The 20,148-nt window shown below is 27.1% G+C and overlaps 2 protein-coding genes across 2 annotated transcripts; one reads left to right on the forward strand and one right to left on the reverse strand.

The window, feature by feature from the left end:
• The first annotated feature begins 8,596 nt into the window (after nucleotides 1–8,596).
• On the forward strand, nucleotides 8,597–12,306 carry LOC114130536 (testis-expressed protein 10). Its single transcript, XM_050201261.1, has 9 exons — nucleotides 8,597–8,932; nucleotides 8,997–9,359; nucleotides 9,434–9,614; nucleotides 10,243–10,391; nucleotides 10,567–10,749; nucleotides 11,244–11,523; nucleotides 11,581–11,836; nucleotides 11,917–12,071; nucleotides 12,148–12,306. Exons 1-9 carry the CDS (start codon nucleotides 8,735–8,737, stop codon nucleotides 12,261–12,263), a joined length of 1,881 nt encoding a protein of 626 aa, XP_050057218.1. The 5' UTR covers nucleotides 8,597–8,734; the 3' UTR covers nucleotides 12,264–12,306.
• A 2,507-nt stretch (nucleotides 12,307–14,813) lies between these two features.
• Nucleotides 14,814–20,000, reverse strand: LOC114130538 (uncharacterized). Its single transcript, XM_027995526.2, has 15 exons — nucleotides 19,682–20,000; nucleotides 19,233–19,364; nucleotides 18,862–19,020; nucleotides 18,630–18,715; nucleotides 18,427–18,554; nucleotides 18,198–18,360; nucleotides 18,057–18,130; nucleotides 17,829–17,992; nucleotides 17,562–17,765; nucleotides 17,395–17,501; nucleotides 16,807–16,995; nucleotides 16,595–16,725; nucleotides 15,631–15,751; nucleotides 15,401–15,556; nucleotides 14,814–15,301 (listed from the first exon to the last, which is right to left on the reverse strand). The coding sequence occupies exons 1-15, from the start codon at nucleotides 19,749–19,751 to the stop codon at nucleotides 15,185–15,187; spliced, it is 2,001 nt and encodes a 666-aa protein (XP_027851327.2). The 5' UTR covers nucleotides 19,752–20,000; the 3' UTR covers nucleotides 14,814–15,184.
• Between the last annotated feature and the right edge of the window lie 148 nt (nucleotides 20,001–20,148).

Genomic DNA, 20,148 nt, shown 5'->3' on the forward strand with positions numbered 1-20,148 from the left:
CAAACAGAAACAAAAGTATTATTACAACTTTACTATATTATTGCGACATTCCAATTTCCAAATAGATTATCGATGATTTGATAATAAAAATCATGATGTAAATATGCAGGGGTAAGTATAGCGTGTTTTAGGTATATTTTCTAAACGTATATAAATTATAAAATAATATAAATCATAACCGTGTTTTAATGGAAAATGTCTCGAACGGGTATAGAATGAATCCGGAAATTATATCATTCCGGATATCCTTTCATATTTCAGCTCGACGCTGCAGAAAATGTATTGATTTTCTTTTTGTACAGCTTGCAGTGTAGGTATACGATTTTCATAAACCAGAAAACTCAAAGCGGGGTGACGTATAAAAAGCATTTAATAACACGAGTGCGTTTGTATGAGGGGAAAAGGGTCCCGCACATGAAAACTGGCATTTATGAACGTTGAGATAAAACCTGCAGAGGGGAGAATATGAAAAAAGTTTTATATTATATTACTATATATATATAGGTATAGTGATATACTTGATACAATATAATAAAAGAGGGCTGAATATACCACGCTGTTTGTTACGCTCTATGGGTAACGACGTGAAAATATATGTGCGGTTTCTTGGAGGCGGATGTAATTATAAGTTTTATCGTAAGTACCATGCTGTTAAGTATATATATAGGTACATAGAAAAATGAAATCCGAGATATTCTATTAACAAATTATACGGTAAATGTAAAATAAAAATTTGTCAATTTATAAAGTATACACCTAATTTAATATATTACAAGTATTTGGTATAGAATATATCATACGTATAATAAAATACCTGTAAACTGAGTGTAAATTATACTTCGTTGTAGGCGTCATTTTTTTAATGATGGTTATGATTATGAAATTTCAATAAAAACAAAAAAAAAGTGTTTTTTTTAACCGAAAATTTTTTTTTATAACAATATTTTAAAAATGTTAACCACACAAAAGGTAGTAACAAAAAAATCCACTTAGTTTTTAATAGATTCTCTTAATACCTAATCATTTTTTTAATAAAAATGTCGATCGTCTAACTATCAATTTTGAATCGCTATAGGTTATGGCGTTTATTCACAGGAATATAGGATCTAAAGTTTAATAAGTTAATTGATACAATTTAAATAAATAAATTTACGATGGTTTCATTAGGACATTAAGTGCAATGTCTATTGTCTGTCTATATATTGTTTAGCTCTAAAATGGAAGAATGATGACTCTAAAGGAATGTGTTGTTTATAAATGCAAAAAATAAATTAAAAGAGATTTGTCCCCCACCTGAACCACTGAATTTTCTCCTTATATAGGCGATCATCCTAAACATGAATAATTCAAGCGTAATATAATAATACTTTTCTAACGTCATAATTTAAAAGTCGTAAAATAGTTGAACGTAGGTATACGTAGTTTTATTCCAACTTTTAAAGTCCAAGGTCGGGTATATCATTTGGCTGGCAATCTACCACGGAATCAATATGACGAATACAAATTTTTGCAGATATATTTCTGGGTAAACTCTGAAACTACTTATCAAATCTTCTTGATTTTTTTTTTTTTTTTTTTTTAACGAAAGAGTATATCACGGAGAAAGTTTCTATCACAATAGCTTGTAGAAAAACCCAACTTTTTATAGGTGCTAAAAGCCTAAAACAGGATTTTGAGATTTAAAATATAGAAATTGTTGTTTATAAATGGTTACTGTTGGATTTTAATAATAATTAGTTCGAATAAATAGTTAGCATTTTTATTTTAAAAGGTTGAAATCAGTAAAAATAAGTTTTATTTTATTTTTATGTATTTAAAAATAAATTATTTATAAATTGTTGCTATTGGTTTTTGGTAAAAATATTATTATTTTTAATATTTATTTTTACGGCAAACTTTATACTTCTTATAAGTTATAACTATTTAAATAATTAACGTGCATAAAAATACTTTTCTGTGATAGATAAGTTGGTTGGTATACATATGGTAAGCTTTTTATGTACTAGAAAGTTTATAAGTTCTTACCATACATATGTATAACCACGATACCATGAAGTTGAATCTAGTTCAACTATTATTTCCGTTCTAACGGTCTAATTTAAGCAATAGCATCACCAATAATACAAATTTAAAAATCTTAAATGTGTCATGTATTGTTATATTAAATAATCCTTTAAAATTATATTGTTTTAAAAGTTAATTAAAGTTTTTCTACACAATGGAGTCGAGCCAAATTATAGTAATCACCATATTATAAATTATCCGCTCATCCGTCACAGGCCGAAAATCACGATGTCATAATATTATAAATGATTTACCATGTAATATACTAATATAGTAATATTTATACCTATATTACCTTACTAGTTGACTATTACATGCATCTATATTTTGAATTAGCTATAGAATGTTAGATCAATATATATTATTAGAACATAAATGGACATACGTGAAGAAACTAAAAAAAATATTTTCTACATTTTCTTGTTATTTTTAATATAGATAAACTTTTAAAATCGTATGTATATATTTATAGTTCATAGAACACTAAAAGCATTTTTAAATTATCAGGAGAAGAGCTTCAATCCCTTATATCTCATCCTACTCTACTATCCTCCTATCATAGCCATAAATATAGATTTCGGTTTCAGATACAGCTGGTGTCCAGTACATTAAGATCAATCACTAATCAGCTAGTTCATATTCTAATGTTTGCAAATACAAATTTGAAATAAAAAACGCATTTTTATCATAAAATATGTATTGTTATAGTAGAATAAGTTTCATTACAAAATATAATCCACAACTTAAATTGATTGATTTAAGAATACATATAAGAAAAAGTATATAACATTTTATATGATATAACTATCATATGATGTTTGAACATTGTAATAATATATGAATTGACTAAATTATTTTAGTCGAATAAGTTTCGTAACAAATTAAAATTCACAAAATTATTAAAATTAATTGATTTAAGAATGTATACTGTACAGCTGTACAAGTATTATGTAACATTTTATATGATAACTATATCATGAACTTGTAATAATATATTATGACTAAGTTATTTTAGTCGAATAAGTTCATAACAAATTAAAATTCACAAAATTACTTAAATCTATTGATTTAAGAAAGTATACTGTATAACTGTACAAGTATATGTAACATTTTATATGATAACTATCATATGTTTGAACATTGTAATAATATATGACTTTATAATTTTAGTCGAATAAGTTTTGTAACAAAATATAATTAACAAAATTACTTAAATCGATTGATTTAAGAAAGTATACTGTACAAATGTACAAATATATAACATTTTTTATGTAATAAATTTTAAGTTTGAACACTGTATAAACTATACAGTCTATTTTTATACTACCGCAGACCATATAATATCATGCAGCGCCGCAACAAAAGACTCGACGAGTGAATTTCTTCGCCCGCTTCCACAACGAGATACGCTTGATTTTTACCGGAGTAACTTCTGCAGGCTCTGTCTGCACTTCAGTTGTAATACTATCTGTCAACGAGTCAGGTGAATGTGAATCTGGCATCGGAGTAATGCACTCGGTTTCGGCAGTCTTATAAAATACCTTATCCGTGTAATGGATAGCTATGTTCGGCATTGAACGCCATAATCTAGGCCGACGACTGTCGAAACTTCGGAACTTCGCAGCATCCAATTCGCCCGAGCCGTCGTGTTTTGGTTGTGCTACAGAAACCGGCGGATAGGATGTGACGGACGGCGATCGGGTCTCATCTTCTCCCGCGGCAGCTGGTGGCACCATCACTTCCGCGTTCACCAAACCAACGTAATACTGCATTTCCGGTCCGACGTAGTTGGCTAGTTCAATCGATACCGGGCAATGTTCAAGCGGTTTGGCGGAAACCTGCTGTACTGCAACGGCAGTCGGTTCTTCGATCGCGGCGGTGTCGCCACCATTTGTTATTGACGCCGATATATTTGGCATCGATCCGTAGAGTCGTTTTATTGTTGGTAAAATTTCACTATCTATAGAGACTTCTTTCTTTTGTCCATCGTCCCGTTTCGTTAAAGGTTCCGTAATCTGCAAGGCCTCTGAGGACGAAGACAGAGATTTTTTCTCGGCGTTATCCGATATGTCGTTAACGTTCTGCATGTTTGTATATAAATATTATACGTTTTAAAGCTTTATGCGTTTGAAATTGAACAATTATTAAATGTACGGTTTGTAATAGGTACTTTAAGACCGTGAAGAGTGAAGAATGAATTGAGTGATGTGAGATTTGATGCCGACAGTATATTATGTTTATTTCAAAACTATATGCAGTTGTCAATAGCAACAATACAGATGTTTGTATATTGTATAGTTTGTGTATAATGGAAATACATTTTTTTTCAAACCATGTGAACGGTTTTACATTATTTTTAAATTTTATTTTATATGTAAATACACCACTTCTTAGAAAAGAATATAATATATGTTTTCAGAATGGATATAATTATATAAATGATTAAAATGATATAATATTGTAATGATTATATGCTCACATATCACGTATATTGTGTGTTTAATAAAATAATTAACGGTCAAGTCGAAGTCGCACTCAGATAACCCTTATAACCTAAATATCTTAAATCACTGATTAAAGGAACTACGATTTACATTATTTGGTCTCGTGGGCACTATAATATATGTGGTTGTGACAATGAGGGTATCTGCAGTCGTCAAAGACAAAAATAATTTCTTTATAGAGACGCGGAGAACTTTGATGGAGTTGGCTGCGACTCTGACCGGTTTGACCTGCAGATCATCGTCTCCTTTCGTCAGTGCACGAGCACCCGTCGAATTAATATAAGTCCATGAGCATCCATCAAACCAAGAAATGCATGACTACATCATGAGTACCACTGTACCAGTCAACTCTATAGCACTCCGGATCCTGCGACCGACAACTTGTTAATGTACCACTAAAGTTAAGCACTATATTACGGACTACGGTGTTTATACCAGCAGAGTATTTTTCATGAAGAACGTGTACCTTTATGTATACAACCGTACGTGCACGTACACGGGAACAGTCTAGTGGAAACCCACCTTAAAGGTTAGCGATTAAAAAATATATAGGTACCTATATTATTGTAAAACAATATATGTATAACAATGTCTATAACACTTTAAAGTCTATTATATAGGTATTATACGATATATAGCTTCCAATGCTCAACATTATATATGTATTGTACAGATATTAGATATTATATTTATTATGTACATGTACAGAAAGAAATACCACCGTTAAATTAATAATAATCTAGATTAAATCAATAAAATAATGATTAACATAGGGCCAACAGAGAGTTTGTTATTATGAAAATTAATATTTTGTTGATATAACAACATTTTTCCCAGTTAATTTAATGGTTAATACAACAATTTATTTTGTTGTTTTGAAATGTTTGCCCTGTCAATTTAAATTTAATTCAACAATTTATTTTGTTGTTTTGAAATATTTGCCCTGTCAATTTAATGGTTAATTCAACAATTTATTTTGTTGTTTTGAAATAATAGGCCATTAGCAATATTTTTATATAAATAAAATGCATTTTTAATTTAAACAACAATTTTTTTAAATCAAACTAGTTTTGTTAAATCAACAAGATATTTTTTTATTAAATTATCAATTGTGCAATCATTGATTTGAAAAAAAAACATAAATTATATTTGTATATAGGTTACAAAATAATTTATACATAACACTTTCAAAGGGGGCCGGAGGCGGTTTTGATCATCCCCAAAACATCCTTTTGTATGTACTTTGCCATCACCTTCGTTAATATCATATAGGTAGGTAACATAATATGAGGTAGATATTAATAAAAAATACAATATTTTTTAAGAGTAAAAATAATTTTATTTTACAAATTAACAATATTATTTAATTCATTATTGCAATGAAAAAAAAAAAGATGGAAAAGGTCTGATAACTTATATACCTATCTATTCATTATTCATATTATATCGTCTTCATTCGAGACCATAGGTATTATATATGTAATATGTATATATATTTATATATAGGTACCTATATACCTATATACGACTTACGTATAATTTTTAACTGTATATATGAATTCGCTTTTAGATGTTTGCGATTGTTATTTTCATTTTTATACGTTTTATAATTTGTATCCTATTTAAATTTAATTATATTTTTATTCGTGTCACAAATATCCGTCATATAAAAATAGATAAATAATTAATAAATAAACAAAAAAGAAGGAGGGGACGTCCATCAACCACTGGCCCTCGAATCACGGCTATTGATACTATGTACAGTATATACATAATACCTATATATGTACGCCTTATTGCCATAATAACGCCACTGAAAATTATCATTTCCTACTTTCCCGGTCGCGGTGTGCGTGATACCGTATAAATCCGGTAGAGCGCGCATCTTGTACACGCGAGTACGTATGTGACGGTTTCGGGTTTATGCGCCGACAATATTGGCCGACAGACCAACGACAACGGACCTGTTCGCGTCGACGCACTGAGTGGGCGGTCTCGGATCACGCCCAACGTGCCGCCCCGTTTTCGACCAGGTCGATCGTCCCGTATTTTTATTTATCCACTTCCGCCCGGGACTTCGACCGACGACTACCACCAGGTAAGGTTATTTTTATTTTCAATTCAGTATAGATATTAAAAAATAAAATAAATATTAAATAGCTAGGTACTTGAGGTTATATTGATAGATACCTATCTATCAATTTTTTTAAATTTAAATAGTTAAATAATTAGATAAATAGTTTAAAATACAAGTTACCTATAAATTATTCAACATCGTTATTGATTATAGTTTAATATTTTATTACCAGTATGCGAAAAATAATAGTGCTAAATTGGATTAACGATTAATATAATGTTAGGTAGGTAGGTATACCTATATACTGCAAAAATGGGGTTGTTAGTTACCAACATCGTACATACTATATATATAATATATCGTTATACAACTTATTCCAACAAAATTGTTTTAACATTGTTTATTAATATAAATTTATTACTTGTGACTAAACAATAAGATTGTCGTTATATAGTTACAATGGATCATTGTTGAGTAACATTTAAATGGCTGATGCAGATACTTTACATTTTTTTCAGGTTAAATAGAAAAAAATGGTTAAAAGTACATGTATAATTTTAAAAAATACCATAACAAAGTAAAAATGCAAAACAAATAATTTTTATAAATAGTACCAAGGTATAGGTAATCTAGAAATTTTATTTTTTAAATTTTTAATATACCAAACTTAAAACTTTAATAACCCACATTTTTTAGTATTAATTTTTTTGAGGCTATAGGCTTTAGCGTAAAAATAATAGTTATGTTGTTTTTGTGCATTTTGCATTGTTTTAATGTATTTTTCAGTTTGATCCTCTTTTAAAATATATATAAAAAAAAAAAGTGTTTTCGAATTGTATCGTCACATTTCACCTTACCAATTCGCGGATGTCAATTTTTAGGTAAGTAGGTATATATATGATGGGATTCATACTGCAGTTCCCATCGTCATACCTATTTATCACCCCCTCGGTCTTTGTATCCGCCCATGTACCTACCCTTAAACGAGTCAATTCTATACATAGATACACGTTGCTATGTATATATAGATGAGATTAGGTATAGTCTGGTTGACTTGTAGTAGTCGTAGGTAGGTATATACTTATATGTTATATATAGGTACCTATATATATATTACAACTGTTAACGAGAATACATGCTGTATAGAAACTCTGGTCGACCATATTTATGTATTTTTTTCGGAACAAAGAGAGTTCGGTGGCGGTAATATAATATATAGTATCTATCCGTACAATAATCGACATTCTTTTATACCATAGACACCGACATTGGGTGGTCCGAGAATTACGCACGCATGCATTCACACACGACACACCCTCACCCTCGTAAATCGTCGTGTCACATAATGCACGTTCTCGAATACGAGTTTTCGACTCTATACCGGACCCGCGTTTGCAGTTCGTGCATACAGCGTGAGCGACCTCGATCTATATATTAAAAATATATTATCGAGTATTTTTTTATACTCATTCTATATGCGAATTATAATCGCGTTTAATCCGGTATATAGGTACCTACCTACTTTTATATAAAAAAAAAAAATAATCGTTTAATCGTCGCTTAATATTTAACCATGTCAATGACAATAAATAAAATAACTATAACAATAATAAATAAATCGTACACTGATGCGGACGTTCTGTACATTATATTATAATACATTTATCGAGACGTGTAACAAAAAAAAACAATATCGCAGTGAATAGCTTCTGTTCTGTTGTATGTCTCTTTCTCTCTCGCTCTCGCACGATCGCATGGTTGGACACGACGTTGCCGGATCGCTCCCCGTTTCCGCCGATCGATGTGACGTTGTCGGCTCTCGGCATCACTGTTGGTGACACTGTTACCAGCTCCGTCCGTAAGTGCACGTCAGTTTTTATTCGTTCGTGGTTCGCACTGTATCGCCTCGTGTTCGTCACGATCACAGATAATATTATTATCTTTGATCGTGGTTATCACTCGCCAGTCGCGTTCGGTTTCACTGGTTTCAGTATTCACGTGCTGTACCTGGGCTCCTGGCCCTTGTCTGGTCCGTATTTGTTTTGACGTTAGTTTTGTTTTAATTTGTGTTGAATTATTGTGAATCACAATGGTCAAGTCTGGAAAAAGAAAGTTTGTAAAAAAGGAAAAAGCCAAAGTCCATTTGAAAGTATCACACAAGACACTACTACCCAAAGGACAAAATGTGACCGATACGAATTTCAAAGTACGCAAAATCGTGTTACACGGCCAACTAAAAGAACGCGGTGAGCATGAGATACTGTCCAAAGGAAACTTAAACATTAAGGTATGTACTGAAATATGTTTAATGTAATGAATAATGATACATAATATGTTGTACATTTTCATAGGAATTGCTGTCGAGATTAAATCATCATAACATGTGGCAAAGGCAGTCTGGACTTGAAGGTCTTATAGACTTAGTAGCTTCTTATCCTCCGCAAACCATGGCTGTTCACTTGTCTTCGTTCTTAGAAGCAGCTTCACGATTAACACTCGATTGTGAAGCGGACATTCGTAAATTAGCTGTCAAGTTATTATCGTCAATATTAACAGCTGTAGATGAAGAACAGATTGCTCCTTCTTTTGAAATTGTCATCAGATATTTGGCTTGTGCCATGAGTCATATAAACTCGGCTGTAAGAGAAACGTCTCTTAACGTATTGGATGTTCTTATTACTAAAAATCCTAAACTTACAGCAATTCATTGTCAGGTATTATATATCTTTACTTTTTTAATTATATAAATTAAACTAACTTGAACAAATGGTTCTTTTGTGTAATTTAGACTGTAGTGTTGCCAGGGTTTTTAGATTTAATATCTTCAAAACTAAGTGATACAACTTCTCGGAAACTTACTGTACAAATCAATGAACATACGACTACGAGCGTTTGGAGATTAAAAGTATTAAATAGTCTACGTTCGTTGCTTAGTGCGATTGTCAAAAACACTTCACTTGGATCAGAAAGTAATTATGCATATCTGTTTATTATTATTACTTCTGTTTAAGGGGATTTTATACCTGCCCACGTTGTCTCAATCTTACAAACTTCCAATCAAGCAAATTTTAATAAAGCAAAATCCATTTTTTGCTGTTAGTTTTAATAGAATATTATGTAGAGCAACTTATAATATTTTATTGATATTTTCATTTTAATATAAATTATACCTATGTTAAATATTTCAACTTTAACGTGCCTATACCTAACGCTTTAAAATTAGAATATTAATAAAATTCTAAGAGATCCTAAATAATATTTTTATCTTTAAATAGAGACAGTATTTGTAGTTTAACATCTTCATATGGCAATTCCTCACTGTTTTTCTATAGTACATAAACTTGTATGGTTTGCCACGTAATTTTTGGTATATTATATGATGTGTTAAATAAGTATATTTCATAATATAATTTTACATTAACTAAAAAGTATTTAATAGTTTCTATTCATTGGACTGTATATTTATTTCTATAATATGTATAAAAATCTATTAAAGGATTAGGTAAAAAAGATATATTGATTCTCCATATCAAAATATTTGGCTATACAACTTATGTAAGATTTAAAAACATAATTATTGTTAATATACTTTTATAGATTCTTCAGATTTAAATAGGACAGTCAATTGGAAAGATTCTTGTCGTTTGTATGTTCCATTGTACAATTCAATAAGTTTGAAAGCGGGTCCTTTGGATTTCAATATTTTACAAAAAGCTGAAAAGAATTCTTCAACAACAGAAATACAAGTTAGAAAAATAAAAATAAGTTGATTGAAATAAATGAATAGCTAATTATTAATTTTTAAATTTTTTTTATTTGATATGTTTAATTAGCAGCAGATTTTTTTCTCTATCATTAATTTATTTACTTTTACAATATATAAAAAAAATCATATTAATATAATAATTTTTTTAATTTTAGAATTATACAGCATCATTGATGCCTCTTTTAATCGATACTTTCATTGAAGTGGCTCCCAGTAAACGAGAAAATAAAAACAATTCAGAAATTTCATTACAAACAGCATCAATATTAAAATGTATATTGGATATTATCCTTTTGCTATGGAAAATTTTTCAAAATTCTGATAATCCATCTGAAATGGTATGTAACCTATAATATATTATTCTATAAAAATGTGATACCAATTATTTTAATTTGTGTTAAGATTAGTAAAAAGTTATAAGTGTTATATAATATAATAATATGTATTATATATCTAATAATAATGACGATTTAGTAAAAAAAATGCTATATATTTGAACCTAAAATCATGCATTTATGATTAAGAAGTGTGGATTATTTAAAATGATATCTTATTGTGAATCATATTTGATTTCAGTTTTAATCTTTCATAATGTGTGGTTTAAAAAAATCTTAAAGAAATTATATCAGTTATTCATTATAATTATTAATATATAAAAAATTGTAAAATGTACCTATGTTATCTTTCTAAAAATTATAATGATAAAAAATATATTTACATAGCGTTTATAGATTTTAAAATAATGAGTTTAACGATAAAAGATCCACTCTGTATACTATATACATATATGTTATAATAATTCATACTCTATATTGTAATATTACATTTTCAGATGTCTTGGTTTAGTATTAACTATGGTCCTAAGATTTGCCAAACATTTATATCAACCGGTTTTCCATATATTACACTCAACAGCGGTGGTCGTACTCCAGATAAAGTCAAAAAGCACAAAACTGACACAGATGTAGTTTTAGATTTGTTTGGAGATAGTACGGTACAATCTGACATAAAGTGTTCCAAACAAAATATAGACCTGTGTCTTATATATTTTTTACTTAGTAAATACAAAATATTACCAGTACCAGTCAAAATTATATCTTTATATATTAACAGTAAGTATAAAATTATAATTTTATTATTAAGATTTTAATAATTATTAATATTTTCAGATTCATTAAATTCATACAAGTCAATTGATCATCAATCTTTTGTTGTGTTAATGCATTGTCTAGAAACTGTATCAGACAATAATGATTTAATTAAACCAAAGGACTCGTTTGATTTGAACTCTGTTGTAGAAAAATTAGTTAATATTCACAATGAAATGGTAATTACTGATGGTCGTCATCGTCATGAGAAAACCAAGTTAGTGTTTAATTTCTTGTGTTCAATCACATCAAAAACACATTTGAAAATAGCTGACGAGTAAGTTATGATGATTTTATATTTATTTAGTTCCCTAATGATGTCAATTAGGTATGTTACTAAATTTTCTCATTTTTTAGAGTCGAAGAGTTTGGTAGCTGGCTGACTTTATTACCAGAATTTTTATGTCAACGCAAAGTACCATATCATTTAGCAAAAGCTCTATCAAATGTATCAAGATATAATTTACCACAGTTTACTAAATCATTAAACATGTTAAAACCAGCATTATTGAGTAAGTGTATTTATTTTAAATTTAGTGTATTTTTATTTTTATTTCTACTTTAATTTTTTATTGTTTATATATTTAGACAATGTTGACATTGTAGCAGACAACAAAGCTGATAAAATAAATGGTCAGACCTTATTAAAAGATATGATGTATACACAATGTGATTGGGAAAGAGAAATAGGACTTATTAATTAATGTGTACTAACTATTTTGTTATTAAAATTTCAGTTTTTATACATTCATCTAACTATTATTAAACTAAATATTATTTAGTTGGATAATTAATAATTTTTATTTATATTTTACAATATATAATTTGAACCATACTATAAAATAATATCACAATAATAAAAATTTGCTTATTGAAAAATTTTATTTTATTTAACGTGCTTGAATTTATTTCTGCTGATGAGACATAACTATAACCATAATAGTTGAAGGCTGTGACTATAAACAGATAGGTATCATCATAGTTTTTTTGATATGCACGCCCTGCTCTAATATTTCTTCACTTTGCTTTCGTCATCGTTCTCCTGTTCTCCACTTTTTATTGGCTGACTATATTTGGAAGAAAAAAGTTGACCAACTAAACATATAAATGAAGGATGGAATCAACATGCAGCCAAAACTACTGAACCTTATTTGAAATTTTCAGTAAATGTACTTATTACTATATATATGTGCACTAAGAAAGGATTTTTCAAAATTGGCATTTTAAAGGGTAAAAATAGCACAAAATAGTTCATTTTTAACTGTGGGTGAGGTTCACGGTATGGCAGCGGGCAATGCGTGGTGGCTATACATGGCCGCCCAAATTTCCCCTTTCATGTTGCCTCCACCACTGTGCCGCCGATGTGCTAATACCAAACCAATCACGGAACCCCCAACCGGTAGTATTCTACCACCACTTTAACCCAGTTGCGACAGATAATTCAGCTAGTTATAACATATATTTTGATGGATGGATGTTCTAATTTGATTTATATACAATTATAGTTTTCAACTGTTGTAGTTTATTTTTATACATTTTGATTAAAATTGTTTAGCTGTCTCAAAATGTTTAATAATGTAATACAAAATTCTTCACAAGTTGTTTATTTACTAATTAAAATATATTTATATTTTTTTATAATCGTTAAACATGAAATTTTAATAAAATTCATTAAAATCGCAAAAAGTTTCAGATTGCTTTGTAGTTTAAAAAAAAAAATTATAGCAGATATGTAAATTAATTAATACAAAAATCCTCTCGAGTACTTCATACTGCAACCCAAAATGGTAAAAACACAATAATTATCTAAGGCTGTTTAAAGTTAAAATTTGAATAAAGTAACATATTAATGATGTCAACTATTTTGTTATAAATTTTATTTCAAAAAAGTCATCTGTACAGATATAAAACTTACGTACATTATACATATTTCTTTACAACATACCCAATAAATTTTCAAAATTAGTAGATCATCAATTTAAAATAATATATTATGCATTTATTCATTTTTTATGATAATGTAATATTGATTCAAAAGTTTATAACAATAATAATATAATATATGTTACTAGCTGATTCTACAATGGCATTATCTATGGTAAAGTAAATAATGGTATTATATTTATTCTGTCACAAAAATTGAAAATTAGTATGGTAAATTTAAAAAAAAATTGAGCAAGAAATAATTTATATATTTAATATTTATCCTTTTTAACCTCCTTAGAGAATGAATTTTGGGAAATCCTTAGTGAGTTTCTGTGTCATTACACCAAACTACCCTCACCAAATTTCTTATTTATAGCTTTAACAGTACTGACTAGGACTTAAAAGATGATGAATCAGTGAGTCAAGTGATGCTATTTTATATAAATAAATCATTTTAATATTCAATACTACAAAATAGTTTAAAAATGTCAAATAACATCAAAAACCTAACTTCAAATGCAAATAAAATAAATTGTGTCTTATGTATTTTAGATTCTAAAAGGAGTGAGAAATGTATTAATTTTACAATGTGTATGTGTCTGTGTACACTGTTTTCAAAATTATGCTTCAATTTAAAACTTCAGGGGTGGTTTCCCACCAAGGTGAGAAAATGAAAAATGAAAATTAAGACCAATGAAACCTTTGAAAACATTTCCAAAATAATTGTTTGAATTACAATCTATATGGTAGTCAAATATAAGATAATGTGGAAGATTTTTATTGAAAACAATACGACTGATCGACTTGATTTTAAAAACAATTAAGAAAACTAAAAAAAAGTGTATTAGTTTATACTTGTAAGATATTTTAAAAACTAAAAATTAAGTTTATTATTGTTTAAAATGTATACAATTCATGTAGAAATTTATTTCTACACTTATTTTTATCAATGTCTTTTAACTTTACCAGTGATCATGATTGTAGATGGAACCTAACTTATACATAATGTGCCAAGAGTAGCAGCGTGTATGTGGTAATTTTGAGCATTCAAATATATCAAAAACTGATTGGACCTAACCTCAACCAAAATCATTATTTAAAATGTCTTAATGTTTTTTTTTTTGTTATAGAAAATCAGACATTGAGTTAAACAAATAAAAATAGATATGTAGAGAAAAAAATACCTGAGAACTTATGAAAAAAATAGTACTAAAAAATTTGCTTAACTTATATTCCTTTACCTAAAATAAATTTAATTTTAATAATCTTCTAACAAATTGTCAAAGTTTTATAAAACTATAGTAAGGCTTAAATAAATAAATATAAAATAAAAATATAAAGAATTTATTGGAAAAACAATTTGTATTTCTAATTTATGGAAAAAAAAATTAAAATTCACATTTCAGTGTAATATAAACAATATACAATATACACGTATGATACATGAAATAATTATAAAAAAAAAATCAAAGCTGTTGGATTAACTTGGTAAAAAAAATACACATTCCCTACATAAATATCTTATTAAATAAGAAGTCAAATTATGGAAATATTATCTGATTAGGTATTAACATACTATACAGCTTAGTTTCAGTAATTGATTATTATAGAAAAAATATAAAAAATATAAAAATTTATAAAACTATTATACTGACAACTACTAATATTCCTTAAATATATTTTGTTAATAGTTTAAAATTTATAAATTAATTGACGATATTTCATTTTCAGTGTCGTCGTTCTGTAAATTTTCATTTAAAGTAAGAATTAATTTATGTAAATTTGGAGCTTCGGTCTGCAGTAAATCTAATGGATCCTGAAAATTTAAAAATGTTTTAATCATTCAATGATGAAAAATATCTACTAATAGAAAATCAAATAAAGTAATAACACCTTTTAATTAATAAAATATTACCTCAACCGTATGCATAGCATTCATTAAATATGGAGCTAGAGCAATATGTTTTTCCATTTGAAAACATATATTTAAATTCACTATTTTAAAATCTTTTTCAACTTCTTTTTCCTTTAAATATTTAAAAATAAATCCTTCTTCACGTTTTTCAAATAACTAAAAAAAAAAGTGATTTTAGAAAAGTATAATCAACTTGTTTCAATTATTTAATGTATTCAGCATCAGCTTACTTCTCCTGCATGCAATGCATTATAAAAATCTGCCATGTACAAGTCAAACAATTGTAAAGGTCTTAAAATCAATGTGTTATCTGCTAAATCCTGAATTCTATCAGTATCTACCTTAATGTGCCTAAAAACATTTAAATTTTTTTTTTAAAAAAAATTCTAAATTCTAATAATTTATTTTATGGAATGTTACATAATATAATATAAACACCTATAAGTGGCATAGTAAGATAAGAATTAAATTTTAATTAATGCAGTTATAGGTTGATCTATTTGGCACTCAATAATGTTTTTAAAAATACTTTTGTTACATCGTTTTAAATTTTAAACAACAAGTTTTTTCTAAAATAGTATACTTTATAATTTTTTTTTTTACGACTGCATGCATTTTTTATTATTTATTCTAAAAAAAAATATTTAAGCCTTTAATACATACAAATCATACTTGAACTAGTATTTTATAAGTTATAAGTACTTAATGTCTAGATATGCAGAGTGGTGTAGTACAAAAGTATTGCTCCACTATTTTGATGGTTCTCAACTTGTACTTATAATTAATAAGCTATTTAGAAGATCTTTGATTTTGATAAATCAAAATGCTCAGTATAATAGTCTGCTCTGGAATATGAAATTAAGAATGTATGCTGTTGTTCAAAAACTGTTGTTTTTGAGTAAAAACTTAAAATACTGTTACTATAAATATAGTTAAACATAAAATCTTTGTTTTGTAATGACTCAAAATTATAAAAAAATATATATTTTCAAAAGTGTTAGTATTTTTAGAAATAATGAGTGTCTTACATTAAATAATATATCACCACATTATAATGATTATATTATTTAGGTATAACTGTATAGTAATATTGTATAAATACATTATATTTTATCATTAATATATTGAAATGATAAATATTGTATTATTTAACAATTTAAACATTAAGCAAGTTGTATACTACATAGTACATACCTCAACATAAGTTTAGACAATCTTTCTAACCAATAAATATTTACTGACATCAACCCATTATAGAAAACACTCGGAGGCATAATTGTCCAAATAGGCCAAATGGATGGTTTCAAATTTTCTAAAACAGATACCTAAAAGTGTTTCAGTAAGTAATTTAATTTATATACATGTATACAATTTACTATATTATTCTTAATTTACAATAAACTTACTTTTTCAAAAAATGTATAAACTGTATGTTTTAATTGTTCTTCTTGTGGATAATGATAAATACATATTGAGCACCAGTGTGATATATATTTTGTCAAACATTTTACTATTTCAAATTCTGTTTCTTCTCTTAATTCTTCACCGAATAATGTACAGTTTTTATTTGTTCTGGTTTTTTTAGAATTAAAATACTAAATAGACATTATAAATCAATGCAATTACCCCATGTATTAAAAGATAATATTTATTTAATTGAGAAAATAAATTAACAATAGATGATTCTTAGCTTGTTAAGAAATATTTTAAGTATAAAATGATTTAAGTGAACTAAATAAATATATTAGGCCATACAACTTTAGTGGAAAGCAAAAAAAAATAAAACCCATAACTAATATCAAAAAATTAAAATATTATTAAATGTTACATAATAAAGAAAAAAACTTTATGAAAATTATAGAGTTTAAAGATAACTAATCATTTGTTTTCTAATTTAAAAATAAAGAATCAAATTAATTTATTTTAAACCTTAATAGGATTAATTAGAAATAATAAGCTTTACGTTAACAAATAAAATCAATTATTCAACTTACCAAATTACAAAGGAGATTAGTCAAAGAATTAATAACCATTCTATAAATTAATTCATCTCCGGTGATAAATATAGCATATAATTTTTCTAAAAACCTATATTTTAATTCTAAACATAATAATAAAACTAATTAGTATACAATTTAAAATTATCAATAAGCAATACTACCTTCTTCTGAAGTGAATGATAAGTATTCAAATAGTTCATAAATTATTCGACTATTTTCCATTCCATCCCATGAAATTATGTATTGGAATATAAACATATTTACTGCTGTCAAACCTCGATGGGCAAATTTTTGAAATTCCAAAATTTCTTGTAAGAATTTTGTTTTTTTTAATGGTTTAACAACAATTTCATTACTTAAGAATACTAATAACATTTTACAAATTAATATTTATAAAAATCATTAAGTTAAGATATTATTTTAATTACTTTGATCTAGGCTGTGATATAAATTATTTGAAAATCTATGTTGTAAATTCAATTCTTTATCATTGTTCATAAGTAATTTACACCAACCACTCACATTACCCAAAAGTATCAAGCTGTTATTAGAAGAACCTTCCTTCATGAATGATTTTGCTAATTCTTCAGTACTGTATACATACAAGTTAGTTGGTTATTTTAATATACATAGTAAATATTTTTAAGATTTTTTACCTTGGAAATTCAAATTTGTTATTGACATCCACAAACTGAATTTTACTATACAATTTATCCGAGGACCTTCTTTCCTAAAATAAAATAAATATTATAGTTTTACATTCATATTAACATTTAAAATATATTTAAGAAATATACATATTCTATGAGTTGCTGGGTGTGTGTAAATTGAGGATGTATATTCATTAATTCTTTTCGAACACTACGTAAACCGCATGCAAGTTCTTTACAAAATGTATTGTTACAATCAAAAAGTCCTTTTTGGCGTATATTGTTTATTGAATTAGGACTTTCAAAGAAACTAAAAAATTAAAAAATATATAAACTGAATGATTAAATATTATTGTTTTTAAATATTTATAATTACTTCAGTAATTTGTTTAGATGTGGTTCAGATTTTGAACCCTCTATAATATTCTTACAACATGTAATCATCCATTTTTGAACATCATCAGATTTTGTTAAACAATAAATAATACCAGCAACTGGTTGGTTCTAGTACAATAAAATTATAGTCAAATATATTTCATGCATGTTTTAACAGTAATAATATTATAAATATTTACTCACTACATTTTCATAGTTACAAAGATGAAATAAGACTTTATAATATTTATCAATTACATCCATATTAGTTAATTTTTCTTCAACCACATCTATATATTATAAATAAAAAACAATACAATAATTAACAATTTATAGAACCATATCATCAATATACCTAATAAAAAATTTAATTATAAAGGTTAAATTAAAAAAAAAAATTATTACTATTTAAATAGTTTAAAACTATAATACTTACAAAGTAACCAGTAAAAGATGCATTGAGCTTTAGTTCCATCATTAGAATTTTGACGATAAGCTGATAAAGCCCAAACTATAAGTTCTTCACAAATGTCATGGGGTATTGATGGTTCTTCTGGTACTAATGTTAAAAGTATTCGCTTAAAATTTTGTACACCTAAAAAAATATAATCAAATTTTAAAAATTATTTAATTTAATACTAATCAATGATATATTTTGATTAAGTAGGTAGGTATATACCATTTATTATAAAATAGATAGAATTATATTTTAATCTATTCAATAGGTAATTACAGATACATTCATTAATAATTTAATATACTTTCCATAATTAACTTATGATATTGTTATAGTACACGGGTACTTACTTAAATTAACAGTACACAATAATTGACAAACAATATTCATCTCTTCGTGAACTAATCCATTGTGTTGAACAATGTCTTTAAAATCGTTTAGATAATTACTAAACAATACATTAGTTGATAACTTGTTTCTTTCTAAAATAAATATAAACATTTACAGTTTATGCACTAACAATATTATACTTTTTAAAAATATATAAGACAAGTAAATCCCAAATATTAACTACTAAATGGAATTAAAATGATGATACATTATTTTCTTGGTTTTAAATTGTATAGCATGAAGTAATCACTCTTAATCTCATACTAAACATGTTGTAAATTTACTTAATTTAGGATATACTTGTACACACCTTGTATTACTTTAAATTAATAATATTTATAACAAAATCAAATACAAGTAAGAAGAAAATAATTAGTTAGTTTCATACAATGTAGTGTGTAAAACTTACCAATACTTTGTGATAATTCATTGAAGAACATACTACGGTCGTAGTGATAATCCTCGCTTTGATCACTCATTGTTATGAGTTTTATTGCAACTTTAATACAAATATGAAATAAAATAAATGGAAATCAATCATTCAAATTGGTCACTTGCTCACTCGCGGGAGAGTTCAATAGCCAACATCCGACACTGAGTACTAACCATACTGGCTAAGTGACAACTGATTCGTAATACGATTATACGAATTACGATACGAGTACACAAGCAATACGACTGTGAAGTGTGAACTGCGAAGTGCGAACTGAGAATTAAAATGAAAAAAATAACGAATTTTCGTTATTAAATTTATCAGTTATCTCTAAGCCGAACTACCGCGTTAGTGGTAAACTGGTAACAGAATCGTTTGTTTTTCGTTCTAGAAATTCTCCCACTATTTTATTTGGTTATCGTTCGATTCTTTCGGTGCTTACT

This window comes from Aphis gossypii, chromosome 2 (genome assembly GCF_020184175.1).
Source record: "Aphis gossypii isolate Hap1 chromosome 2, ASM2018417v2, whole genome shotgun sequence".
In the NCBI taxonomy this organism is placed as follows: domain Eukaryota; kingdom Metazoa; phylum Arthropoda; class Insecta; order Hemiptera; family Aphididae; genus Aphis; species Aphis gossypii.